Genomic DNA, 26,696 nt, shown 5'->3' with positions numbered 1-26,696 from the left:
CTGGCTTCCAGAAATTTGTCTTTTAGGGGCTCTTCTGACTGTCTTTATGAGCCGGACAATGGCAACTTCTTGAAGGAAGTAGAGCTTATGGCAACATATGACCTTGTAATGGCAAATCACTTGGCCAACATAAAAGATGAAGGTTCCCACACACATTACCTCAGCCCTGAGACACAGAACGAACTAATTCAGATTATCTCTTCAGAAACATTCCGCGCCATTGTGAAGCAAATCCAGTTGGCAAAATACTTCTCCATCATTCTTGACTGTACTCCAGATGTGAGTCACACTGAACAAATGTCAGTCATAGTACGCATTGTTTGTTTCCAAGCACAACCAGATATTAAAGAATACTTTCTTGGCTATATAAATGTGGAGCAAACAACTGGCCTTAACCTGTCCAATGTTGTCCTTGACAAGTTGAAGGAGCTTGGCATTCCATTTGAAAACTGTCGAGGACAGGCCTATGACAATGGGGCCAACATGAAGGGGAAGAAGCAAGGTGTTCAGGCCAGACTGCTACAATTAAACCCGAGAGCATTGTTTGTGCCTTGTGGAGCTCACACGATGAATCTGGTCATAGCTGATGCTGCCAAGTCCTCTCCAGATGCAACTGGCTACTTTGGGTATTTGCAGAAGTTGTTCAATTTCTTTTCCAGTGCCACCCAGCGATGGGCCATTTTAACAAAACATGTGAAATTGACACTTAAATCTTGGAGTGACGTTAGATGGGAAAGCAGGCTTCAAAGTGTAACTGCTGTCCGGAGTCAGACAAAAGAAGTGAGGGATGCTCTCCTGGAGGCCAGAGAAGCTGTAAGTGATGCAGTCGCAAAGGTGGAGGCTCAAGTGCTTGCTGAGGAAGTAGCCTCATTTCGATTTTTGATTTGCTCCATCGTGTGGTGTGAACTTCTTACAATCACAAACCAGGTGAACAAGTTACTACAGTCCAGCTCCATGCAGCTCGATGTTGCTGTCAGGCTCATTGACACTGCCAAAAGTAACCTCTCTAAATACAGACAGTCTGGGTTTGATGAGGCTGTGTCAGCTGCCAAAGAACTCTGTGAGGCCCTGAACATAGAACCACAGTTGAAGGAGAAAAGGCTCAGGAGCACAAAAAGGCAGTTTGCATATGAAGCTGTTGATGAGCCCCTCCATGATGCCCTTAAAAAGCTTGAGGTCACATTTTTCAATTGTGTTGTGGACTCTGCTTTAATCTCCCTACAGGAGAGGTTTGAGACCATGAATCAAGTGAAGGAGAAATATGGAGTGCTGCTTGATTTCAGCAAAGTGAATGGGATGTCCAAGGAGGATTTAAAAAAACACTGCACTGAAGTACAGAAGACACTGACAGATAAGGGAGTAGCTGACATTGATGGACCTGAGATGATGCAGGAAATCATCAACCTTCCTCAGCTGCCACCACAGACGTCTGCTTTGGAAATGCTGTCATTTTTACATGACAATCAGCTTCAAGAGGTATATCCCAATCTGTGGATTGCTCTGCGTATTGCACTGACCCTGCCTGTCACAGTTGCCTCTGCTGAGCGAAGCTTTTCAAAGGTCAAACTCATTAAAACGTACCTGCGTTCATCAATGGGGCAGGAACGTTTAAGTGGTCTGGCTGTTATCAGCATCAATGGTGACGTGGCTCAGAAGCTATCATATGATGACCTTATAGCTGATTTTGCAACCAGAAAATGCAGGCAGAGGCACACGCCTGCATTTTCTGGTTGTCAGAGTATGCCCTAGAGTCTAGGGCATACTCTGACAACGAATTGTAAAAATGTTTAACATAGTTACTTAAGGAATGTGGCTTTTGTGTTCAAATTCTTATTTTTCTTATTTAAGTTTCTTATTTAAATTCTATTGTGAAACTATTTGTAAATATATTAATAATAATACTATTATATTATATATATTATTTTTTTATAAAAAAATTTACACATTATTGCCAGGCTCTTTGTTCTTGTTCCAATGTTCAATTTTTGTTTCAGTATTTATTTGTAACAGTATTTTTACTGTTACAAATAAAGGAGAGTTCGAGTTCCTACCTCCTTTAACCTTATTTATTTGTTTAACTGTAATGTTTGTTGTTATTTAATTAAACAAATTCCACTGAGAAATTCAAAAGTATTAATGTTTTGTTTTGTTTTTTTCAGTGGCGGGGGGGGCACCATAAAGCATTTGTGCTTAGGGCACCCAAATGGCTAGCAACGGCCCTGGGCCTGCGTCTCCTTAACCTGGTATGCTGGCATCTGCTTCTGCTTAGATAGAAAAGGTGGGCAGTACACTTTGCATTTACAACAATCGGTGATTAGGAAGCCCTTATCTACCATCACTGCCATGTCTTCAGTCAACTTCTCAGCAATGCCCGATTGTTTGAATAGTTCCTTGTCACTAACCGAACCAGCATACAGATTAGAGATGAATGTCACTGGACCATGTGGAGCTATGCCAACCAGGGCTTTCATCGTTGTTACGGTTCGGCGTTGGCAGTGTATTGTTTTAGGCGTTTTGTTTTGGCGTGTCTGTTATGTGTTTCCTGTTTTACTTTGAAAGTCTGTTATCTTAGTGTTCAGATTACGTTTCCTTGTCTCGTCAGGTTTTATTTGCCCCAGCTGTGTATCCCTCCTGTGGTCCATTCCCTAATTGCTCCTTCTATGTATTTAAGCCCTGTGTTTCTGTATGTCATGGTCGCGATCTTCCCCCCCGTTGTAAATAGTTTGGCGCCTTGTGTTTGGTGATGTAAATAAATGTCGTATCTTGCTTTAAATCTCGTCTTGGGATTATTTTTGTGGAAGTTGCACGCCGGTTGCCTAGGCCGGGGTGTAACATATGGGGGCTCGTCCAGTCGCTGGGGGGTCCGGGGACCGCTTGAGCCGTCCGCCGTCGCTGGTGGGTCCGAGGGGGGGACCGCTCCAGCCGTCTGTCTTTGCTGGAGGGTCCGAGGGACCGCTCCAGCCTTCATCCGCCGTCGCTGGAGGGTCCGGGGTACCGCTCCAGCCTTCGTTTGTCTTCGCTGGTGGGTCCGAGGGGCCGCTCCAGCCTTCATCCGCCGTCGCTGGAGGGTCCGGGGAACTGCTCCAGCCTTCGTTTGTCTTCGCTGGAGGATCCGTGGGACCGCTCCAGCCTTCTGCAGCTGGTGGGCTGCATGTCCGTGTTTGCAGCTGGTGGGCTGCGTGTCCGTGTTTGCAGCTGGTGGGCTGCGTGTCTGTCTTCGCTGGAGGACCCGTGGGACCGCTCCAGCCTTTCGTCTGTCTTCGCTGGAGGATCCGAGGGCCCGCTCCAGTTTTCCGTTTCCACTGGAGGACCCGTCCAGCCATCAGCGTCGCCTGCGGGACGGCGGCCGGTGCCATATGGGCTGGACATGGAACAAACATTTTTCGTTGGGGTTGTATGTTTTAAATGTTTGTTTTTTTGGGTGGGGGGGTATGTTACGGTTCGGCGTTGGCAGTGTATTGTTTTAGGCGTTTTGTTTTGGCGTGACTGTTATGTGTTTCCTGTTTTACTTTGAAAGTCTGTTATCTTAGTGTTCAGATTACGTTTCCTTGTCTCGTCAGGTTTTATTTGCCCCAGCTGTGTATCCCTCCTGTGGTCCATTCCCTAATTGCTCCTTCTATGTATTTAAGCCCTGTGTTTCTGTATGTCATGGTCGCGATCTTCCCCCCCGTTGTAAATAGTTTGGCGCCTTGTGTTTGGTGATGTAAATAAATGTCGTATCTTGCTTTAAATCTCGTCTTGGGATTATTTTTGTGGAAGTTGCACGCCGGTTGCCTAGGCCGGGGTGTAACAATCGTACAGTGGGATTTGTACGAAGAGTACATTTCACTTTGGAGAAGTGGTGAGGATGGTGTCTGACACCTCAGCTCTGTACAATCAAGGATGTCTGAGAAATCTTTGAATTCCTCAGGGAGGTAAGCTTGCACTTCTGCACGTGTAAGCCAGATGCATTGAGACCCCAGTGCAGTGGCAAGAAAATTTGTCCATGTTGCAATAATGCGGCTCACTGTGGACTGGTGTATGTTAAATCGGTGTGCCAGGTCCCTCTCCTTCCAACCAACTGACAGGAAAACCAGGAAAAGAAAGAACTCGTCAATTGGCTGTAGCAGCTGCCTCTGGAAGGTGAAAACAAAAGGGAAAATGTTCCTCCTTAAGCCATGAACTAGTAAAATGATGCTTTTCTTGGCTAAATGTTTTGTAATGGTTATGCATACCATACTGTACCATGGGGTAAACAATGAGGTGCTGTAGTACACAGGTGTATGTATGTAAAGGATGCTGAGTCCTTTATGTATGCTATTGTACATTATGTAATGTTATTGTACATAAATACAATAACATTACACCTCTAGTTCTAAATACCAACAAACCCATAACCTACCGTTGATGTGCGTGCAGGTGTCAACATTTCTTCGTTCCTATTGGCAGCTGACTTGGCTCTTGAAACCCCGATCATTACTTTTTGGGTATCGATTCACTCTGAGTTACAGACCATTTTTAGTATGCAACTCCCTTTTAATTGGGATGAACTTTTGTCTGGACATTTATATTCAGTGAATGTAGATAAAATGTCCAAGCTGTTATATGGTATTCTGAGTCTGGCTGCCCGAAAGACTATTACTAAGAAATGGCTAAGTGTGAAAATTCCATCACTAAATGACTGGCATGAGACTGTTTATGGGTTGTTTAAAATGGAAAGAATTACCTTCTTTAACAGATTTCAATATGACATATTCATTGAGATTTGGGATAAATGGAAACATTATATTTCGTCAAGGAGACCCGATTTTGTTTGAATCTCTGTAATTCTGTATGCTATATTTTTGAACTGCTATGTGTATATATGTGTATGTATATGTATATATGCATGTGTATATATATATGTGTGTGTGTGTGTGTGTATATATGTATATATGACTAGATGGTACACCCGTTTGTTTATTTTCGATTACTTGTTTATTTCGGTTTATTTGTGTTCTCATAGGTTGTTTTATCTTATGTTCTTTATTAAATAATAATAATTTAAAAAAAGAAAAGAAAAAAAAAAGAAACCCGGATCATTTTATAGATGCAAGGCTCAATCAAAAACCAAAATGCCATCAAATGATCATAGCTTGGAAATCTATTCATGAGAGAGACATACATCGTGTCAATCATTAATTAACATTACACACTGACGTAAAAATAATGTAAACTGTGACAAATATGCTAATGGTATGCTACATAACACAGTCTGATTAAGAGTCTATTTGGTGTCGTATTTTACCTGTAGCATTAGGATATCGTTTAAATACTAAAGCATCTACATGAAACATACAATCAGCAGAGAAAAAGTAAATATCTATTTTGTTTTCATTAAGACTGGAAACACTTGAAATTTAACCTTGGTATATTTTAAACAGTTAGCTTGAATAGAGCTTACCTGGTATAGAATCGGATGTCAGTGTCGGAGCCAGCAAAGCGCTGTAACCCAAATTCTCGCTGGACACGTGACTCCTGCATTTCCTTCCTCAGAGTCTCCACGTCTTTGGACAGGTGATTTGGTGCTACATACATAAACTTGAAGTGAATTAATCCACCCGTTCACAGGAGATCACAGGAAGATGACACCAAACATCAGAAGATCTTATTGTGCGCCACAGTAAAAGGGTGGTTTCTTGGGACTAAAAGCACATAATAAACTACAGCAGAAGCTCACATAAAGCAGGAAATAAGCAGGCACCACTTGATCTGCTAATGCACGCTTCACACTTTTATTGTTATTTATTTATTAACCTTTATTTTACCAGGAAGATCCCATTGAGATTAAAAACCTCTTTTTCAAGGGAGACCTGGCCAAGATAGTCAGTTGATGATCAGTTAGTTCAACCTTTTATTAATATGTGCAAAGAGCTGCAACCTAATATATATACATTGCAAACAATAAACGCTTACTCCAAAATAAAAACACCTCTGCACATGAAGTGGAAATGTTTGCTCTGGGAGCGCTTTGCATCAACATGTATATGAGGCACTTTTGAGACTTGATCTGTGCATAGGTGCATCTTTGATGTGCAGCTCAGAGATCCACAATTCAGCATGTTTCCGTTTCTCTGACTGTCAGGCTGCTGACCCGAGGTCACGTCAGAGCTTTATTTTTCATCTATATGTAACAGACAGTTGGTAGCTCTCCTTCCACGCATTTCATACCACACAGCAGGCAGACTGCTGGTTGGTTGACCAGAGTTTTTCAATGCCTGTCTGCATTAACACATCTCGAGAGGCGTAGGTGCCAAAAAGTGAATCCGGAGCCGAATGTAGCAGCTGCAGCACGGCACACAGAGCAAATATTTTCATGGGGTAGTATCAGAAATAAGACCTTTGAATATGTCGTCCCTTTAACTTCTTTCCTTCTATTAAACCCTTTGACAAACAGTGTCCTCTGACATGTTCAATTCAATTCAATTTTATTTATATAGCACCAAATCACAACAAAAGTCGCCTCAAGGCGCTTCATAGATACAGAGAAAAACCCAACAATCATATGACCCCCTATGAGCAAGCACTTTGGCGACAGTGGGGAGGAAAAACTCCCTTTTAACAGGAAGAAACCTCCGGCAGAACCAGGCTCAGGGAGGGGCGGCCATCTGCTGCGACCAGTTGGGGTGAGAGAAGGAAGACAGGATAAAGACATGCCTGTGCTCTTATCATTTGTTCCTGATGCTCAGATACAATCCTGGACTCAACATATGTGGCCGTGTCTCTGTCCTTGCTGTAGATATGTGTTAATGTGCAAAATAAGGTTAAATAAATTAAGAAATAAATGCCCTCTGTTACATTTCATAGAAACCTTCATGGTGGAATGATTAAAAGCATAAGAAAAAAAATAACAATGTTAAAATACAAAATATGAACACAATGAGAGTTAGATGAGGTTTTGATTCAAGAATAGGAATAAAAAAAATGAACACATGGTTCCCTGTGATGCTGCTAAACACGAGTACTTCACTTCAGAGATTTCAGTCGACACTGGTGTGACAGCGAAGGGAGTCATGGGACTACATCGTAATCTGTCCTGTGGGCCATTTAAAAGCAGATTTGCTGGCTAACCACTGCTGTCAAAGCAAAACTAAAGAAACATTGCACCTTCATTCCTTTTTCCTGACGTCCTTCTGACCTTTTCACCGTGTTTTCTTTGCATCTTTACAACAACAGTGTAAAGTTAATAGCAGTAAATGTCAAGGCTTTCTGATTCTCAGTGAGATAGAGCGAGCTAGAGGAGCAGAGAGGGATGTGTTAAATGAGGGTTAACTAACACACTGATCCCAGAACAGACCGCATGTACAAATCAAGTTCTCTCTTTAGTTCGTTTTCATCCTCCTAGTCCTCCTCCTCATCTCCTTGTAACCCTGTTTTTATTCCTTGGGATGAAAAAGCAAAAAGGGGCCCGAATCTTCTCGAGGAAATCGGGCGTGGCTCTCCTGTCAAAGTTCATTCCCACTTTGAGTTTTTGTTTCAGAGACGGTTCAGCCTGATGCGAATTCACTGCGAGAAGAAAAATACCCTATAAATCTATTAGCAGCTATGGTTTAGGTAGCAGAGCGTAAACTAAGACGTCACTTGGAGATAACTGTAGATTTTTCCTTCATGGTTTCAAATGTAAGCTGGCTGATTTGGTTCATTTTTGTTTAAACTGAGCAAACCTGGTCTTCTCCTGAGGACTGCTGCAGGTATCATGCAGCATGTTAATTTAATAAAAAACCAACAACAACAAAAGAAAACCCAAAATAGAATGAAACTCATTTCAGGAGACAAATCACACTGATAGAGACATTTTCTTTGTACAGATGATTGGCAAACGGAAAGTTTCTAAAGAGTCGTGCACACACAAGTAGACTACTACAACATGCTACTTAGTTAGGCGAGTTTGGGAATGACAACCAAGCGGAACAAGATTAGACCCAAACATTGTCATCGAAACAAAAACACAAAAAGCTGAGGGGAGGGAATAGAGAGGAGGAAAGCTGAGCTGGCAGCGGGGTTGCTGGAGGGAGGCGGGGAGGCAAAAGTTCTGAGGAACTTAAACGTTTTAGTCGCATGAAAAGAGACTTAAGCCACAAGTCTACTTACAAGAGAAAACCGTCAAGAATCACAATGATTAATAAGTTTTAACACTTGGTATTTTCAAAGGCTTTTCAGAAAGGATGGAAGCGGTGGTTCTCCCGCGTACCGCTCCGCTCAGTTCTTCGTCAGGCCGCTGCGCCGCCTCGCCAGCTTAGATCTGCAGGGAGAGTTTTACGCCTACCCTGCCTCAAACCTTAAGCATGGCCTGCTGGTCTTCGCTGTATTCCACCTGTGCTGTGGAGAGGTTGAGGACGCCTCGCTCCACGGGGTCCTGGTCGCTGTTGTAGATGAAGTCGTAGGGCCGGCGAACAACCACAAAATGCTTCCCCCATGAGTTAGAGCGAGGCTCCACGAAGCTTAGAAAACCCTTCTTGGACACAACAGATCTGAAAAGAAGAGATTTTATTCATTTATTTATTTTTTAAGAGAGCGCTTGTTTTTCTGAGGAAGAAGCAGAGTTGGTTTGTTTCCAGCTGAAATCATCCAGGCTCAGGAATTTGAATCGATCCACATCATTTCTGCTTGAACTAGAGAACATGAGTGTCGACTTACATTTGGTCTGTGAGACACATGTCATAGTGACAGTATTTGGGTTAATATGGCATTACTCACCCTGGTCGCATTTCTTCACCTTATATTATTTCTCACCTTGCAGTCACTGATGCTGTTCACCAGCTGGTTGTATTCAGTATTGAAGGTGTGTGTCAGAAGGCGCAGGCACTACAACACAACAGGAACAAGACCGATCAGCTCCGAGCAGAGAAGGAAGAAGGCAGCAACAAGAACGCCCACTAAGCCCACGTTTTTCTCACCTTGGTGGCCAGCTCCTTCTCACGCTTTCAAAGGTGGTGCTGGAGATCTGCGAGGAGACGGAGGTGGACGTGGACAGAGTGCCGGAGCTCACGCTGGGGGACAGAGACTCACTCAGGGACTTGGTGGTGGGAGCTGTTCCCACGGGAGCCGCCTCTCCCAGAAGGTGACGGGTCTTTTCCACCTGGAAGAAAGATGGGGGCGAATGTGAGGTGGGGAGAAGAGGGGAGGTTAGTCATGTAAAGTCTGTACTCTAAGAAAAAACTTTTTAGAATAGCACTTTGGTCTTTGAGTTGAAAAGTCATTTTTCCCTCTACGATATTAAACAGATTTATTTCTTTATGAATCTTTTAAGGCCCCACCTCCTGCAGCTGCTCCATCTTCTCCAGCTCCCACTGGTGCTCTAGGATGAGGCTATCTCCTCTGGGCCTCCAGCCGGCCAGGTTCTCCTCTCCACGCACATAAGCCACTGATGTGTCCAGCACCTTCCTCCTCCTCTGCATCCCTGCTCAGGACATGAGCCCTCATTAGGATGAAGCTCTCCACAGAATTATGATAAAACAGCTGCCGTTCTTTAAACATGTTTCATGGCCGCTCACCTGGGCTTCCAGTGTCAGACATCTTACACAAGCTCAGCTCGTAGATCCCAGTCACTCGGTTGCTATAATGAAGCAGAAGTTTTGAACAAGGAAACTTTGTAACAGGGCAGATATCTTTGATTGTGAAACAGAGATGGCCACAGTGCAGCAGCCCAGATTTACCAGTCAGCAGTTTTGGAGTATCCAGTCCCAAAGAGGTTCTTGAGAGAACGGGGTGGGGAAATCTTGGCGTCTCTGGAGTAAAAGACCGTGCAGATGTCTTTGGTGATAATGGCAGGCTGGATGCAATGGTCCAGCTGCAGAGAGGAGATAAAGGGTGTGTGTTAGACACGATGACATCAAGAGACTTAAAAACACGTACAAACAGGTACAACACGGCGGAGCAGCGGCTGACCTCCAGATACGCAGATAAGGTCATGTAGATCTTCTCTCCGTAGGGAGTGACGCGGTTGAGCAGGAGGGAACCTTTTAAGGGTGTTTTTATTTGTGCTCCCTGGCCTGGAAATAAACGGTTTCCGATCAGACCTGCTTCATCTTTGTGCCCTTGGTATCTGACTCGCTTGCTCCCCCATGCATTTTAAAAGAATCCTTCTCTTCAGCATGACGTTCTGGCTCAGCTTTAGTGTCTGCGTTACATGTACACAAAGACAGAAACATTCAATGATAAAAACACACAGTAGAATAAAATTGTAAGACGTCATCAGTTGATGCAGTTTAAGGACACTTGTTCTTCTGTGCAGTCTCACCTGGAGCTCACGCTTCTAGTTCATGCCATCATGACCAAAGATTCTTCAATTAATAGTTTAAAGATGTCCATGAATGCACTGCTAACTGCTCTTCACCCTGATAAAAATCAACATGCATTTAGAATAAGAAACACTTTTACAAAACCAAAAGCTTCACTGTGTTTAGTGATTTATACGTCTACAAAACAGGTTCAGTTTGTAACTGAGAGAGCGGCTCAGTGGCGCTGAATTATATTTCCAATAGAAACACAATTTCATATGTTGTAGTAACAACACACTGCCACAAGATGGCAGCCTAGGCCTACTTTACCATGCTGTTCCAGTAAAAAAGAAAAAGTGACAGAGACTTGAAAGAGTGACAGAGACACTTCTTATGAACTCATCTGTAATGTGTCACCTTTTCTGTAGGATGAAGAAGTGCTTCCCTTCTTTTAAAGTAAATACAGGCTTACAAAGATCCTCTAAACATGTTTCTGAAATAATCCTAAACACAATCATTAAATCAAAAATGCAAGAAACTATTTATTTAATCACTCTTCTTAACTTAATTCCTTAACTTAGTAAAAAATAAAATAAAATAGAGAAGAACTTTTCTGCTGTCTCACCTCTGTCAGTTTTCATGCTGTTGCAAGAACAGGTGGAGGTGCAGGTGGAACTCTGACTTCAGTGTGGTTTGTATGTGCAGGCAGGAGTGTGACATCTCAGGACAGCAGAGGGTTGTCGAGCACGGTGACTCCTGCTGCGACGCCCCCGTCTGACTGTCCTGAGCTCTTGGTCCTCAGCAGACGGCCCACACACTCATTCGTCAAGTTAGTCAGCCATAACCTGCTGACAACTTGTATCTGGTAGCTTTTTCACATCCTGATCAATGTTGTTGTCAAGTGTGTCTCATATACACTATTATCTCAGTCACAGTACAGCATGCATGAATCACAGTAGATACACAGTAACGCAAAACAGCAGGCAGTCATGTATGTGTCGTCACTGTTTTGACTGAGGCTAGCTCATACATGGAATGCAAGCAAATGCTGCATGTGTGTGCAGATCCACACATGCACTGCTTAAACTTCCCTAGTTTAACAAATGGTGAGCAACAAACAGAAGTTTTCAACATGTTTAAAGACGCTTCTATCCCCCCGCTGTACCTCCTCCTTCTCGCTGAGACTTCAAGACAAACCGTTCTGCTGCTGACAAGGCCACTGATACTGTTTTGTCCCTCTCTGGACCCTGTAGACGAGCGCAACCACAGAGAAATAAATCAGAGGAATAAAATGCAAATGATATTGCTTACACTGAACAGCAACACCCAGGTGAGGATTATCTAATGCCAAATTTTCCAAACAATGAACAAACCGTGCCCTTTGTCTCACCATGTCTAGAGTGTAGAGGTCAGCCAATGTCGCTCGGATCTGCTGCACAGCTTGAGGCTGGTCTGGGAAGAATCTGTCCAGGACTCCAGGTCTGGGGAGCACTTGCTGAACCTTCTTGGTACCAGCCAGGTGAGCGCTGATATCTGGACACTTCACAGCTCGAGAGCGCTCCATGAGGAGACGAGCATCCCAGCTCTGCAATGGAAAACAGACAATGAATTCTCTGCTTTTTATCATTAGATGCATTTCTGTATTAAAAAATTCTGTTTATTGGGCCACTTTGTGCTGGAAGAAATTTTCCAGCATAAAATAGCCTCTATCATTTCACTAACTAACTTATTTCACTGCTGCTAATGACGTTTCACAAACTGTCACAGGTTTTTTAGCTTCGTTCGTATAAACTTTCTTGTGGTTGAGATTCCCGAGAAAACAGCCAGCACACTGAGCAGCAGAGGGTGACAACAGTTGGTTTATAATACGCTGAGATTTGACAGACAGAGACAGAAGAATGAAGGAGAACAACACAGAGTCACGCTATCAAGGAGAACCTGGACGGTAGATTCAGCAGTTTGGCTTGAAACTTGCAAACTGTTTTAACTTGTTATGTCCGATTAAGTTTTCCTTCCAGGATGCTCGCCAGTTTTCTTTCACTTGTTTCCTGCCAGCAGAATGCACACACAGCTGCAGTAACTACACACAATGTTGCAGAAAACATGGAGCAGCAACAAACATGTGTTGGTCTCTAATCACCCATTCAAACTCACACAGCGACAGGTCTGTGGTCACTTATATCAGCCAATCAGGGCTAGACTTGGTGTTGCTTAGCAGGGAAAGAAATAAACTCAATGATAATGACGCTCCAGTTTCTCATGAATACGAATCACTTTAAGCAAGTCTGCAGGTTTCATTTAGTGTTTTTAACTAAACTCTTTGATGTAATCATTCTGAGTGCAAATCAAAAGTTGGACCTGTTCAGAAGTGTAGTTGTCGGGCATGTAACCGTTCCTGAAACACGCCACAGTTTGCCGTCCCTGAAGTGAAAGTGACACAAAAGACACAATCCATGTCGACACACAGCGACCTCCATCTCCTCTTCATCCAGTTTGGAGGCCTTCCTTGAAGTCTCTCGTGCTGCTGTCCACTGGGAATCCCCACATGTGCCTCTTCCCCGTGTCTACGACATGTAACAAATATAATAAAATAGCAAGAAATTATAAAGTAAATGACAAGATTTTCCATTTACTCTAATTTAACAGTAGTCATCTTGCAGAAGACAGTCGTTTGGTTACTATAGTAAAAACTATTATGTCACACAAACACAAAGAACATCAACAATGAGCACCTTTCTTTTTGCTGAAAGTGATATAGCTTTCTGTTACCATCAACTGAAACCGCCAACATTTCAGGTGTGCATGCTGGGCAGCTGAAGCTGACATCACAGCACAGCTGCTCTTCCTCATCCAGAAAGCTGTGCTGCAGTGCATCGCTTTTGGCACGCCCAGTCTGTATGTACAGAAACATAACAGAGGAGTAAATATTTGCATCTGCTTATTGAAAAACAATATCAAAGAAATACTTCACTCAGCCTTCCCCCACACTTGCAGTTGCTTGCAAAAGTATTCGCCCCCCTCAGATCTGTGGCAAGATCTGAAACTGCTGTTCACAAACGCTGTCCATCTAATCTGACTGAGCTGGAGCTGTTTTGCAAAGAAGAATGGGCAAAGATTTCAGTCTCTAGATGTGCAAAGCTGGTAGAGACAGACCCTAAAAGACTGGCAGCTGTAACTGCAGCAAAAGGTGGTTCTACAAAGTATTGAGTCAGGGGGCTGAATAATTACGCACACCCCACTTTGCAGTTATTTATTTGTAAAAAATGTTTGGAATCATGTATGATTTTCCTTCCACTTCTCACGTGTGCACCACTTTGTGTTGGTCTTTCACGTGAAAGTCCAATAAAATTGATTCATGTTTGTGGCTGTAATGTGACAAAATGTGGAAAAGTTCAAGGGGGCCGAATACTTTTGCAAGCCACTGTAGTACCACGCTCCAACAGTTTTGCAAAAGCTTCCCTGGAGAATCATGGAGAAAATACTTTTAGTTCCAGGAAGGAGCTCAAGAGGTCTAAAGTGTAAAGAGTAGACATGTTGACAGATGCTGGCCAATATCCACTCCTAACCAGGTCCTTTAAATCAGGGCTGCACTGCTGCTGCCATGTTTGACATCTGTGTATCGCCTGGTGCACATCATAACGTCCTTGGACCAAAAAGAAAAAGAAACAACATGAATAATACACCACTGCCTTCACAGATGACTTCTGTTAAAGCAATACCATGTTCTGATTGTACAGCAAGGGCAGAAAACATGCTCCATCACACTATGTTCAAATCCATCACAGAAACCTAAATAGCAGGTTGCTGTTTACTATTAATGTCGATTAAAATCACGATTTTTCCTGCTGATACTGTGAAGTTTACGCAACCCACAGGAGCAGTTTCAAAGCTTCACTGTTGGCAGAATGCGAGCTACCAAGAAAGAGAAAACCACTTAAATAGATTCTTTCTAACTGGCTGTAGACACATATGAAAACCAAAATTGAGTGAATCTCATGAGGAAATATCTTGTATATTGGTGCAATTTTGACCGTCCACTCTAATAATACATGTGGTTGGAGGAATGGCTTTAAAAAACATCAATAACACTTTCTCTGCTGTGGAGTGGCTGATGTTCGTGATGTAGAACATCACAATCCCCACAGAACCATTCCTCTGGAAGACACTCTCTGCACATAGACAGGACTTTGAACAAATTCAGCAAAATGTGAATAACTGAAAGTAGTATGCACTCAGATCCAGCCACTCTTGACAAAGGTAGCAGCTTCTATTTTGATATTATAGCTCCGGGTGGCTCAGTGTGCTTCACTATGAGCTGACGGTTAAAAGGACATTTGTCAAATCATGTGGTTTTATAATTATTAAACTTCTCACACGCTCAAAGACATAAATGTCAGCCAACAAGGCATCGCTCATCAAGCTTAGCTACATAGAAATGTATGTTATTGACACTTAATAACAGCAGGGTGAAGACAGTGGCAACACAGAGGATGGCCAACAGCTTCTGTGTCAGTGAGACATTTCAGCTGGTGTGGCCGTGCTTCTTTCCAGCACTCAGCAGCTTTCTGCTGCCAAAAGGACCGTGACACTGCCCTACTTCTTTGAGCCTCCGGAGAACGACATCAATCCAAAACAGCAGACAGCCTTTTCAAATACTTTTCTCTAAAGAATGCAAATATCAAGTATTCTTGCTCCCCTTTCTTTCTGATAATGTCACTTTTACAAATCCTGTCTCATCAGCTCTCATGGCTGGTTTGGCTTTGAGGGTCGGGGAGGACAAAAAGCTATTAAGGACCTTTTGATCTGCAGTCCAGTTCTCCTCTAAAGTATTAAGGATGAAGCAACAGTGCTCCTCTTTGCTATTCTGAAATGTGTGTTAAACACAGTGTAGAAGGTAAGTAGAAGCTTACACAGCACCATCAGCCATCATGCTAAATTTGCATCTTCAAAAGTCAATGCAGCCAGACTCACACCTGATTATAAATGTTCAGGAGACACTGTTGAATGTTTAGTGTTAACTTAAATCACTCATCATTTACAGTATTACAGAGTTCGGGGTTATGGGTTAGCACTATCATGTTACCCGCAACTGTATTAACTATGGTAGTAACTTAACTAGCAGTGTTGACCAAGTTACTTGAATAAAAGTAATCAGTAACTAATTACTGATTACTTCCCCTAAAAAGTAATCCCCTTACTTTACTGATTACTTATTTTCAAAAGTAATTAATTACTTAGTTACTTTTTAAAAACATGATTTATGACCTGAATAGCTAATAAAGCAATAGATCTTTCAGCCCAATTCTACTTTTTCTGCATCATCCATCATACAAAATGTAATCAAATGGAAAAGTCTGTTTTTAAAACTTGTTTTATTAGTTTGAATCTTTTTACTTTATGCATCAAGCAAAAATTAAATTATATGCAACATCCTGACTAGAAGAAATTTGTGGAAGAATCCGCGAGTCTCTCTGTGAATTTCCAATCCCGTAGTAGCGTACTCGGTGCTTGCTCTGAAGTTAAGGGTTTTTTCGCTGTAAAAAGAAGTTTCTAAAAGTTTTTGTCACTTTTTACGGAATCAAACTCAAAGTAAGCTCAGTACTTCCACGCTTTAAACGCTGCACGGTCATACTCTCTCTGCACTCCTCCATAGATTATCCATTGTTGATCTGCACACAGCTGTTATTGTCATGATGCACTCTGGCAAAAATAACGGTTTTAGTAACGCAGTAACGCAGCGTGCTTACGGGAAAGTAACAGTAATCTAATTACCTTTTTTGCAATAGTAATCCCTTACATTACTCGTTAGATGAAAAAAGTAATTGGATTACAGTAACGCTTTACCCCGCGTTACTGCCCATCTCTGGCTGTGAAACACTAATGAAAAATGATTAACTCAAGTTTTTGCTGCTAAAGTTGGTTCCATCAGCTGCTGAATCACAGGATGTACTTGGTTATAGTCATTTGTGCATTTTGGGTTGCTTTAATAAATAATGATGTGTTGTAATCATCCAGATCTAGAAGCTTAAACTGCTTTTTCACGTGTCTGTAAATGAATTTCTTTCTTATCATTGGTGTCGGCTTCTGATTTGTCTGTTGTCAAGGTCTCACCTCAGTGTGATTCCTCACGTTTTGTCATGATTAAAGGATGAATGTGAACACAGCTTCAGTGTAAATGTGAATGAAAAAAAAGAGAAAGGAGAAAAAGGAGGAGCCCGGAGCTTCGTCTTTCGCTCGGCCTACCCCGCTATAGCAGACGGACCGTCAGAGACTCGAACTTGGCCGTTAAACTCTGAGGTCTGAATGCTGGCCTCTTAAGGCTGCGCACCACACAGCCGGCCAGTTGAAAATAGAAAAAAAGGACATTTATCTTCTGTTGTTCAACAATTTTTTTTTTCGTTTTTTTAAATCTATTTAGCTTGTTGTGCAGCATTGTTCCACACAAATGACACATGGAACCTAGCTATTTCTTTATTGGCTTTCACAAAATGGGACTGCCAATGTTGGAGGTGTTACTTGCACCAAAGTCTTCCTGCTAGCCGGAAACCTGCTGGCGGCGCCACTATGTTCTCAGCACACTCTTCAGCGTCAGCTTTGTTGCCTCTTTTCGGCACACCTACCTAGTCCCACTCATCCACTTTATCTGCTCATGGCAGATTTACCCACACTGAGCACTCCTTGGATTAAGGTAAATTCAAGCAGGTGATTATAAAAAAAGACACACAGTTTATCATCTTATCCTTGTGCAACACCTAAAAGCACTGTGTTCATTTGTTTGCTAGATTAGCCGCTAGCATACACACACTGTGTTAGAGGCTTATTGCTAGCCTAGTTAGCGATGCTACACACCTGTTACTGTGTATTTTTCAATGATTCAGCACTCCTTGGATTTTTAGACAGTAATGAGATCATGTGCACACTCCACAGAGGTCCAGAGTCCAAATGTGACCTCTAGCACCAAACGCTTGCTGCAGTTGTTGGTGTCAGAGGTGACACACAAGGTATCAGGTTTTCTGTGTGATTACTTTTTCATATAGGACCAAGTATGTTTGGATAGCGTTTTGCCCTTGAAAACTGCCGTTGAATATTAGACATTGTTGTCTAATGTTATAAATGTATTGATGTGAAAGGTGTAAGTGTGACAAATATGGAATAAGATAGGAAATGAGAAAGGAGGCAAATACTTGTTCACAGGGCTATAGTCTGTAAATGGTCTTCTTTTGGCTATAGTAGATCTTTTACTTGTTCCTTTTTTAATTGTTTGTTAAAATAGTTTTTTCGATCATATTGAGTATAGAGGAATGCAACTGTGAGCTTTAGCAATTATCCCGCTTCAACAGGACCGTGATCCTGATGTGTGAGACAGCAGGGTGCTGCCACTGGTGTTGTAATGTGTGATTTAGTTCCTGCTAACATTTCAGTTTGCTTCCAGTATCTATCCTCTGTGATTACTGGCTCTTTAGACAGATTTAAATGAACACATTCAGTAGCTGTTGTGAGATGAACTGGCATTTATAGTACATCTGTTCCAACACAGTGAAGTCACATGCAATTTAGATAGTCATCATGAGACGTTTTACCAAAAGCTTTTGTAATTCTTTTCAGTCTGTCAGTGTGGCATCTGTGTCTACACTTGGATCTGAAGTTTATAGAGGTTAAAGAGCACATTGTACACGGGCCTTGAAGAAAAGGTATGTAGTCTTAAGCTCGATGTTTTGGTGGAGTCAGGGGTCTGTAGCATTTTGCACTTCCAGCAGACTGACGTTTGGTCATCATCATCATCATCACTGAATCACAACATCTTCTCCTTCACCCTCACACTCTAACTCCACTCTGTTCCCTTTCATACAGTCATATATACTTAGTCTGCTACAAACCAGGAGGCGTAAAGCAGGATAAAGTTAAAAGTTTGACCCATTGTTTAAACTAACTTGAATGATCAACAACCAGGAGGAGGCAACGATTATGGAGGGACGGGAGGTGAGGACCACGCAGGTGGAGGAAGTGAGGAACGTGATGGAGAAGATTGAGCTCAACAAGGGACAGGATGACCCACTGAGCACTTCAGAGGGGCAAGTGGAGCACGCAGGCAACAAGACCAGCAAAGGTGATTTGTATGTTTGTATGTATTGTATGCTTTATATTTGGAGTCCAGGCTGAATTTTAGAGGAGTACCCGATGGCTGAAACAACAGATATTTATGTTCCCTGACCAAGGATCAAGGAACATGTATTTTACACCAGCTGATACATGTACAGTCAAATCTATTGAATGTTGATATTATTACATTTAATGTAACCATTTAAAGTGATTTTGTTTTTGTTTTTCTCCCAAAATCACGTACGTCAACACAGGATCCACCAGGGGGAGAGTTTTTGGTGAAAGCCACAAAAAGACAAAGATGGGTATGTCATTGTTTGTGGAAGTATTTAGACTAGTTTGATACACTGTAGTAGAGTGTGTATGGAAGATTTGATTCAAGGAACATTATCATATGAAGATGAAAACCAAAGTTGTGCGATCTCTGAAAGTGTTTTGTTTATTTGCTTTTTGTTTGTTTGTTGTTTATGAAACTGGTGACTTGGCTGTGATCTTCAGTCCCAGAGGCATCAAGATTTAGTAGAAGTGTGGAGCTATGGCTCAGTATAAAGGGTCAGTAGTGTTTTCATGTCACCTATCCATCCTCCATTTAGTCACCCAAAGCATGTAGTAAATACTGCTCAACTTTTATTCATCTTCTCTTAAATCCAGAAAAATTCCCACTTGTTAACGTTGTGTGTGTGTGTGTGTGTGTGTGTGTGTGGTGTGTGTGTGTGTGTGTGTGTGTGTGTGAGAGAGAGAGAGAGAGCTGTGCATGAAGTGTGGTGGAAGCAAAACAGCAAAAAGTCAGAGTGAATTCATGATGATGTTTTTGTGAAGCGTAGTTTGGATCTTCTTTTGCTGCTGGTTCAGTCAATATTGTTTTGGAGAGACATCAAACTACACCCTCCTCCTTGAATCGCTACCTTATCGTGGTTGAGGGGTTTGTGTGTCCCAGGGATCCCAGGGGCTATGTTGTCTGGGGGCTTTGCCCCTGGTAGGGTCTCCCATGACAAACTGGTCCTGGGTGAGGGACCAGACAAAGAGCGATTCAGAAGACCCCCATGAAGAGAATATCGAGGGAACAGTTTACCCTGCCCGGGATAGGGTTACCGGGGCCCCGCCCTGGAGCCAGACCCGGGGAGGGTGCCCGAGGGCGAGCGTCTGGGTGGCCGGGCCTTAGTCCATGGGCCCGGCCGGGCACAGCCCGAAGAGGAGACATGGGCCCATCCTCCCGCAGGCCCACCACCCGCAGGAGGCGCCATAGGGGTCGGGTGCATTGTGAGCCGGGTGGCGGCCAGGAGCGGAGGCCCTGGCGGACCGACCCCCGGCTGCCAAGACTGGCAATAGGGACATGGAATGTCACCTCTCTGGTGGGGAAGGAGCCTGAGTTGGTGCGTGAGGTTGAGAGGTACCGGCTAGATATAGTTGGGCTCACCTCTACGCATTGTCTGGGCTCTGGAACCAGTCTCCTGGAGAGGGGCTGGACTCTGTCTCAGTCTGGAGTTGCCCCTGGTGAGAGGCGGCGGGCTGGGGTGGGTATTCTTATATCCCCTCGGCTTGCTGCCGGTACGTTGGGGTTTTTCCCGGTGGACGAGAGGGTTTGCTCCCTGCGCCTTAGGGTCGGGGAACGGGTCCTGACTGTCATCTGCGCTTATGCGCCGGGTGGCAGTTCGGAGTACCCAGCCTTCTTAGAGTCCCTGGGGGGGGTGCTGGAAGGTGCTCCACCTGGAGACTCTGTTGTCCTGCTGGGAGACTTCAATGCTCACGTGGTTAACGACAGCGAGACCTGGAGGGCGTGATTGGGAGGAACGGCCTCCCTGATCTGAACCCGAGCGGTGCTTTGTTATTGGACTTCTGTGCTAATCACAGTTTGGCCATAACGAACACCCTGTTCGAACATAAGAGTGTTCATAAGTGCACGTGGCACCAGGATGCTCTAGGCCGTAGGTCGATGATCGATTTTGGAATCGTATCACCAGACCTGCGACCATATGTTCTGGACACTCGGGTAAAGAGAGGGGGCTGAGCTGTCAACTGATCACCACCTGGTGGTGAGTTGGATCAGGTGGCGGGGGAGGACGCTGGACAGACCTGGTGCACCTAAACGCGTAGTGAGGGTGTGCTGGGAACGTCTAGCAGAGGCCCCAGTCCGCGAGATCTTCAACGCACACCTCCGGCAGAGCTTCAACAGCATTCCGAGGGAGACTGGGGACATGGAGTCCGAATGGACCATGTTCAGCGTCTCCATTGCCGAAGCTGCTGCATTGAGCTGCGGCCGCAAGGTGGTTGGTGCCTGCCGTGGTGGTAATCCCCGAACCAAATGGTGGACACCAGAGGTGAAGGGAGCCACCAGGCTGAAGAAGGAGGCCTATCGGGCTTGGTTAGCCTGTGGGACTCCGGAGGCAGCCGACAGGTACCGACAGGCCAAGCGGAATGCGGCTCGGGCAGTGGCTGAAGCAAAACTCGGGTGTGGGAGGGAGTTCGGAGAGGCCATGGAAAAAGACTTTCGGACTGCCTCGAAGAGATTCTGGCAACCGTCAAGCGTCTCAGGAGGGGAAAGCGGTGCTCTACCTGCGCTGTGTATAGTGCTGGCGGAGCGCTGTTGACGTCGACTGAGAAAATTGTCGGGCGGTGGAAGGAATACTTCGAGGACCTCCTTAATCCCACTGACACGTCTTCCGAGGAGGAAGCAGAGTCTGGGGATGAGGGGTATGACCCGCCAATTTCCGGGGGCGAGGTCACTGAGGCAGTTAAACAACTCCTTGGTGGCAGAGCCCTGGTGTTGATGAGGTCCGCCCCGAGTTCCTGAAGGCGCTGGACGTTGTAGGGCTGTCTTGGTTGACACGTCTCTGCAATGTTGCGTGGAGATCAGGGGCAGTGCCTGTGGACTGGCAGACCGGGGTGGTGGTCCCATCTTTAAGAAGGGGGACCGGAGGGTGTGTTCCAACTACAGGGGGATCACACTCCTCAGCCTCCCTGGGAAAGTCTATGCCAGGGTGCTGGAGAGGAGAGTTCGTCCGCTAGTCGAACCTCGGATACAGGAGGAACAATGCGGTTTTCGTCCTGGTCGCGGAACACTGGACCAGCTCTTTATCCTCTCCAGGATACTTGAGGGTGCATGGGAGTTTGCCCAACCAGTCTACATGTGTTTTGTGGACTTGGAGAAGGCATTCGACCGTGTCCCTCGGGGTGTCCTGTGGGAGGTGTTGCGGGAGTATGGGGTGTCTGGCCCATTGCTACGGGCCATTCAATCCCTATACAACCGTTGCAAGAGCTTGGTTCGCATTGCCGGCAATAAGTCGGACTCGTTCCCGGTGGGTGATGGGCTCCGCCAGGGCTGCCCTTTGTCTCCGGTTCTGTTCATAATTTTTATGGACAGGATTTCTAGGCGCAGCCAAGTGGCGGAGGGCTTTCGCTTTGGTGGCCTCAGAATCTCATCTCTGATTTTTGCGGATGATGTGGTTCTGTTGGCTTCATCGGGTGAGGGCCTCCAGCTCGCACTGGAGCGGTTCGCAGCCGAGTGTGACGCAGCGGGAATGAGGATCAGCACCTCCAAATCTGAGGCCATGGTTCTCAGCCGGAAAAGGGTGAGTGCCACTCCGGGTCGGGGATGAGGGTTCCTGCCCCAAGTGGAGGAGTTCAAGTATCTCGGGGTCTTGTTCGCGAGTGATGGGAGAAGGGAGCCGGAGATCGACAGACGGATTGGGGCTGCGGCTACAGTAATGCGGACGCTGCACCGGTCCAGTCGTGGTGGAAGAGGGAGCTGAGTGTAAAAGCGAAGCTCGCAATTTACCGGTCGATCTACATCCCTACCCGCAACCTATGGCCACTAGCTGTGGGTAGTGACGAAAGAACGAGATCCGCGGATACAAGCGGCGGAAATGAGCTTCCTCCGAGGGTGGCTGGCCTCTCCCTTAGAGATAGGGGTGAGAAGTTCGGCCATCCGGGAGGGGCTCAGAGTAGAGCAGCTGCTGCTCCACACTCGAAAGGAGCCAGCTGAGGTGGTTCGGGCATCTGGCAAGGATGCCCCTGGGCGCCTCCTGGGCGAGGTGTTCCAGGCATGTCCCACCGGGAGGAGGCCCCGGGGCAGACCCAGGACACGCTGGAGAGATTATATCTCTCGGGCTGGCCTGGGAACGCCTTGGTATTCCCCCGGACAAGCTGGAGGAGGTGGCTGGGGAGAGGGAGGTCTGGACCTCTTTGCTTAGGCTGCTACCCCCGCGACCCCGACCTCGGATAAGCGGATGAAGATGGATGGATGGATCAAACTAACAGCTTTAGAATCAGCGCAAAAAGGGGCGTAAACACAAAGCGCGGAGCCGCCGAAACATCAGAATCAGCGAGCTGTCTGCTTTCAGCCCCGAGTGTCGTGCCGTCGGGTGAGAAAGGCGACGTCTCACTGATTCTGATCCGCAGGTCTTTGTGTTTACGTCTTTGTGCAGAATCCGTGTTCCTGCTCTCATTTACTGTTTTAGCTGTTTGGTGGTTCTTGAAATTTTGTGAGGTTTGACCGGAGATTCTGTGGAGAGCTTCATCCTAATGAGGGCTCATGTCCTGAGCAGGGATGCAGAGGAGGAGGAGGAAGGTCCTGGACACATCAGTGGCTTATGTGCGTGGAGAGGAGAACCTGGCCGGCTGGAGGCCCAGAGGAGATAGCCTCATCCTAGAGCACCAGTGGGAGCTGGAGAAGATGGAGCAGCTGCAGGAGGTGGGGCCTTAAAAGATTCATAAAGAAATAAATCTGTTTAATATCATTGAGGGAAAAATGACTTTTCAGCTCAAAGACCAAAGTGCTATTCTAAAAAGTTTTTTCTTAGAGTACAGACTTTACATGACTAACCTCCCCTCTTCTCCCCACCTCACATTCGCCCCCATCTTTCGTCCAGGTGGAAAAGACCCGTCACCTTCTGGGAGAGGCGGCTCCCGTGGGAACAGCTCCCACCACCAAGTCCCTGAGTGAGTCTCTGTCCCCCAGCGTGAGCTCCGGCACTCTGTCCACGTCCACCTCCGTCTCCTCGCAGATCTCCAGCACCACCTTTGAAAGCGTGAGAAGGAGCTGGCCACCAAGGTGAGAAAAACGTGGGCTTAGTGGGCGTTCTTGTTGCTGCCTTCTTCCTTCTCTGCTCGGAGCTGATCGGTCTTGTTCCTGTTGTGTTGTAGTGCCTGCGCCTTCTGACACACACCTTCAATACTGAATACAACCAGCTGGTGAACAGCATCAGTGACTGCAGGTGAGAAATAATACAAAGAAATAAAAAAATAGCCTTTCTGTGTCACATCAGGGAGTTAGACAAACAGAAAACATTTTCCCATCGTAAAGAAAACTCCCTTAAAATATGGACAATAACAAACCTGCTAAATTCCTTCCAGAATCTCTGTGTAAAAGAACAGTACCAAAAAAGATGTGTCACAGTTTCTGGATGATCCCCACAGAAAGTACAATTAGTATTTATGTCCCTTTTACATTTTACCATGTAGTGACTGGCTGGATAACATTTATGTAGAATTTTAAATGAGACTTCTTTCACCTTATTTACAATCAAATATTTATGGGGGACCATCCAGACTGTCTTCCACTTGATATCTGGAACATATCGGTTCCAATAAGATGTTATATATCGTTAGCTTCATAGCATAAGTGCCTAAGTCATTTTTTGGTCAAATTGAGATTTTTGCCTAACTTTACTCCCCTACCACTGCTGCATCATCCTGTCCGTCTGCCTATGTCATCACAAAAAAATGACTTAGGCACTTATGCTATGAAGCTAACGATATGGGAGAGAGACGATATCTTCTTGGAATAAACTACGTATTCTCTTATTGCTGTTACCAAGTTCCTGTGAAAAGCAGATTTTTCCTATTGGTGACTCAGCTGGATCAGGGAGAGTGACTGAGGCAGATATTGAGCTGTCAGTGTTTTTATATAACATTAAAGTCCCTGAGGGTGTGGCACCAAGCACCACTGAGGATTCCACCTTTTTAAGTTCCTGTATGGTAGGTTTATGTAAGGTATTTAAGGTGGACGCACGTAATCAGCGTCAGGTGTGTTGTTAATCATAAGAAGGCAAAACGTTTGTGACCGCTGCGCTTTTATCTTAAAATGTTTGGAACAAAGACCAAAAAGGACAAGATAAGTACTGCTGCAGTTATTGGACTGTTTAATTAATTCATGCATACCAGAAGCATCGCGTCACCCCCGCTAACAACCACCTCAGTGGCTTCAAGCCTACGCTTGAATTTTTGTTTTTTGTTCCCTGTTATACTGATCATAAAGCTTTTTCCCCCTTTTTTAAAATAAAAACCATCTTGCTGTTGCCCTGTTTTCTGATTTTATAGCTGAAGATGTTGTACAGTAACTAGTGCATCTTTGGTAATAGTTAATAGTTTTCATAAATTCTTTTTACCAGATAAAATCAAGGACTTGCTAAGCCAGGATGCAGTGGGTAGCCTGACGAAGCTGGTTCTTGTGAATGCCATTTACTTCAAGGGCAGCTGGAACACGCAGTTTAAGGAGGAGAAGACTGCTGATGCTGCAGTTTCGACTGAACAAGGTAACAGTGCAGAAAGGCAGCATAGGATGGTGCAGTTATACTTTGATCTGTCATACTACAAACGAGCTGTGGACTTTGCTGAATGAGAACATAAAGCCTGGAGCTCTGAGGGGATAAAATCGTGCTTTTAGGACGATCACTTTCCAACTTTATGCAGTTATGCAATGAGTTTATTATTCATGTAATATCCAATAAGTTCTCAAATAAATCTCAAACAACAGCACATCACAAACTTCGGCTAACAAGAACAAGTTGTGTTGTGACGTGTGCTCTACATCCAAATCCACTCAATGGCTGGAATAAAACCATGACAGAACTTTTTGAGATCATTTTGAGACTAAACACAAAAAACATTTCTCTTGTCTCCCCTATTTTTCAGAACGACACTAAGCCGGTGAAGATGATGCAGCAGAAAAGTAAATTTCCTTTTGCGACCATTCCTGAGGCCAACTGCAAGGTAACATCCATCACTTTCAGCTTATTACAGGATTTCACCAGCATGATCTAAAACTTGTCTTTTACAAATATCAGCCTAAATTTCTAGATTAGGAAGTCAGATCATCTTTGATGGAGTAATAAATAAAAACAATGTTTCTGGACAGATTCTTGAGATGCCGTATAAAGGAAATGACCTCAGCATGCTCATATTCCTGCCTAATGACATAGAAGATGATACCACAGGCTTGGAAAAGGTAAGATGCACTTACCAGTACTTTAATGTCCAGTTTCAATCAGACAAGCTAGTGACACTGTATCCACACAGCTGGAGAAGGAGCTGACCTATCAGAACTTTGTGGACTGGACTCGCCCAGACATGATGAGCCCCAACGAGGTTGATGTCAAGCTCCCTCGATTTAAGATGGAGGAGAAGTATGACTTGGAGAAAATCCTGACCAACATGGGAATGGAGAACGCTTTTGACATCTACAAGAGAGACTTCTCTGGTGAGAAATATTGCACCAATGAGACACACTGAATCAATTATACAGTTATATTGAGAGCACAAAAACTGCAAAACATCATCTGGTAAAGAAAAAAACACAACTGATTTCTGGGCTCTTCATCTACTAGGAATGTCTCCAGCAAATGACCTGATAGTGTCCAAAGTTGTCCACAAGGCTTTGGTGGATGTACATGAAGAAGGAGCTGAGGCTGCTGCTGCCACTGGGGTTGACATGGAAGTCCGCTCTATAACGATTCCCGCTGAGTTTGTTGCCGACCATCCCTTCATCTTCTTCATCCGACATAAACCCACCAAGAGCATTCTCTTTGTGGGCCGGTACTGCTCACCCGAGTAAACACGAGCTGACATTGACATGAATTAAACATAAAACATTATATACAGTATAAGATTTTGTAAGGTAAACCTAGTTCATACAAATGAAGTAAAGAAAAGTTATTAAAACAAAACGTGCCTTGCTGTTTATTCTTTCAGTGTCCCACAGTAGCACATTTCCTGCTAGGAAAATGTCAGAAGTCACATCATTTCTGTAAATTGGGAAGTAACTGTAATACATCAAGTCACCTCTGTCTCTTGTTACCAGGACTTTTTAAAATGAATGGTACAACATGGAAAGAGGCCCTACACAAGTGTTTAGCTTTGAGCTCAATATGCGATGATCCTTTCAGCCATGACATCTCTGACATGGGAAACCAGGGAATTTGATTAGAAGATGGTGAAGGATTTTCTTTTCAGTTAGAAACTGGATTTGTGTAACATGGTGGTGAAAAGCCCCCAAAGAAAGCAGCATATGATCAGTCGCTATATTGCATTTAATACAAACGTCCTTCGTGTATCCTTTGAATACAGAACAGATCATTTCTG

General features: G+C 44.5%; 2 protein-coding genes and 1 pseudogene across 6 annotated transcripts in view; 2 read left to right on the top strand and 1 right to left on the bottom strand.

Moving 5' to 3' along the window:
• The window catches only part of LOC120725229 (kinesin-like protein KIF1B), a 113,543-nt gene that overhangs the window by 53,294 nt on the left and 33,553 nt on the right, over positions 1-26,696 (bottom strand). The window contains exons 2-14 of one of the 2 annotated variants that reach the window (XM_040018109.1): positions 13,721-13,881; positions 12,971-13,131; positions 12,597-12,802; positions 11,629-11,823; positions 10,864-11,485; positions 10,259-10,355; positions 9,907-10,138; positions 9,675-9,808; positions 9,513-9,574; positions 9,276-9,418; positions 8,916-9,097; positions 8,752-8,823; positions 7,818-8,489 (exon numbers count right to left, since the gene is read on the bottom strand). In XM_040018109.1, coding sequence (XP_039874043.1) covers positions 8,808-8,823; positions 8,916-9,097; positions 9,276-9,418; positions 9,513-9,574; positions 9,675-9,808; positions 9,907-9,930 — 561 coding nt within the window. In that variant the 5' untranslated portion in view covers positions 9,931-10,138; positions 10,259-10,355; positions 10,864-11,485; ... (2 more) ...; positions 12,971-13,131; positions 13,721-13,881 and the 3' untranslated portion in view covers positions 7,818-8,489; positions 8,752-8,807. Of the gene's footprint in view, positions 1-7,817; positions 8,490-8,751; positions 8,824-8,915; positions 9,098-9,275; positions 9,419-9,512; positions 9,575-9,674; positions 9,809-9,906; positions 10,139-10,258; positions 10,356-10,863; positions 11,486-11,628; positions 11,824-12,596; positions 12,803-12,970; positions 13,132-13,720; positions 13,882-26,696 lie in introns of those variants that run through there. The other variant, XM_040018033.1, reaches the window with a different exon arrangement.
• On the top strand, positions 16,766-23,550 carry LOC120725345 (kinesin-like protein KIF1B). 4 transcript variants are annotated; one of them, XM_040018308.1, is made up of 4 exons: positions 16,766-16,926; positions 22,883-23,028; positions 23,207-23,388; positions 23,481-23,550. In XM_040018308.1, the coding sequence occupies exons 2-4, from the start codon at positions 22,885-22,887 to the stop codon at positions 23,494-23,496; spliced, it is 342 nt and encodes a 113-aa protein (XP_039874242.1). In that variant the 5' UTR covers positions 16,766-16,926; positions 22,883-22,884; the 3' UTR covers positions 23,497-23,550. The 4 variants fall into 4 exon arrangements, with proteins under 4 accessions (XP_039874242.1, XP_039874400.1, XP_039874322.1 ...); XM_040018388.1 differs by lacking the exon at positions 16,766-16,926 and adding an exon at positions 17,078-17,239; XM_040018466.1 differs by lacking the exons at positions 22,883-23,028; positions 23,207-23,388; positions 23,481-23,550 and adding exons at positions 18,189-18,345; positions 18,593-18,818.
• Positions 24,421-26,281, top strand: LOC120726874 (annotated as a pseudogene).

The sequence above is a fragment of the Simochromis diagramma genome, unplaced genomic scaffold, assembly GCF_900408965.1.
Source record: "Simochromis diagramma unplaced genomic scaffold, fSimDia1.1 OVJJ01000359.1, whole genome shotgun sequence".
NCBI classification, from domain to species: domain Eukaryota; kingdom Metazoa; phylum Chordata; class Actinopteri; order Cichliformes; family Cichlidae; genus Simochromis; species Simochromis diagramma.
This window is presented reverse-complemented; position numbering and strand designations above follow the sequence as displayed.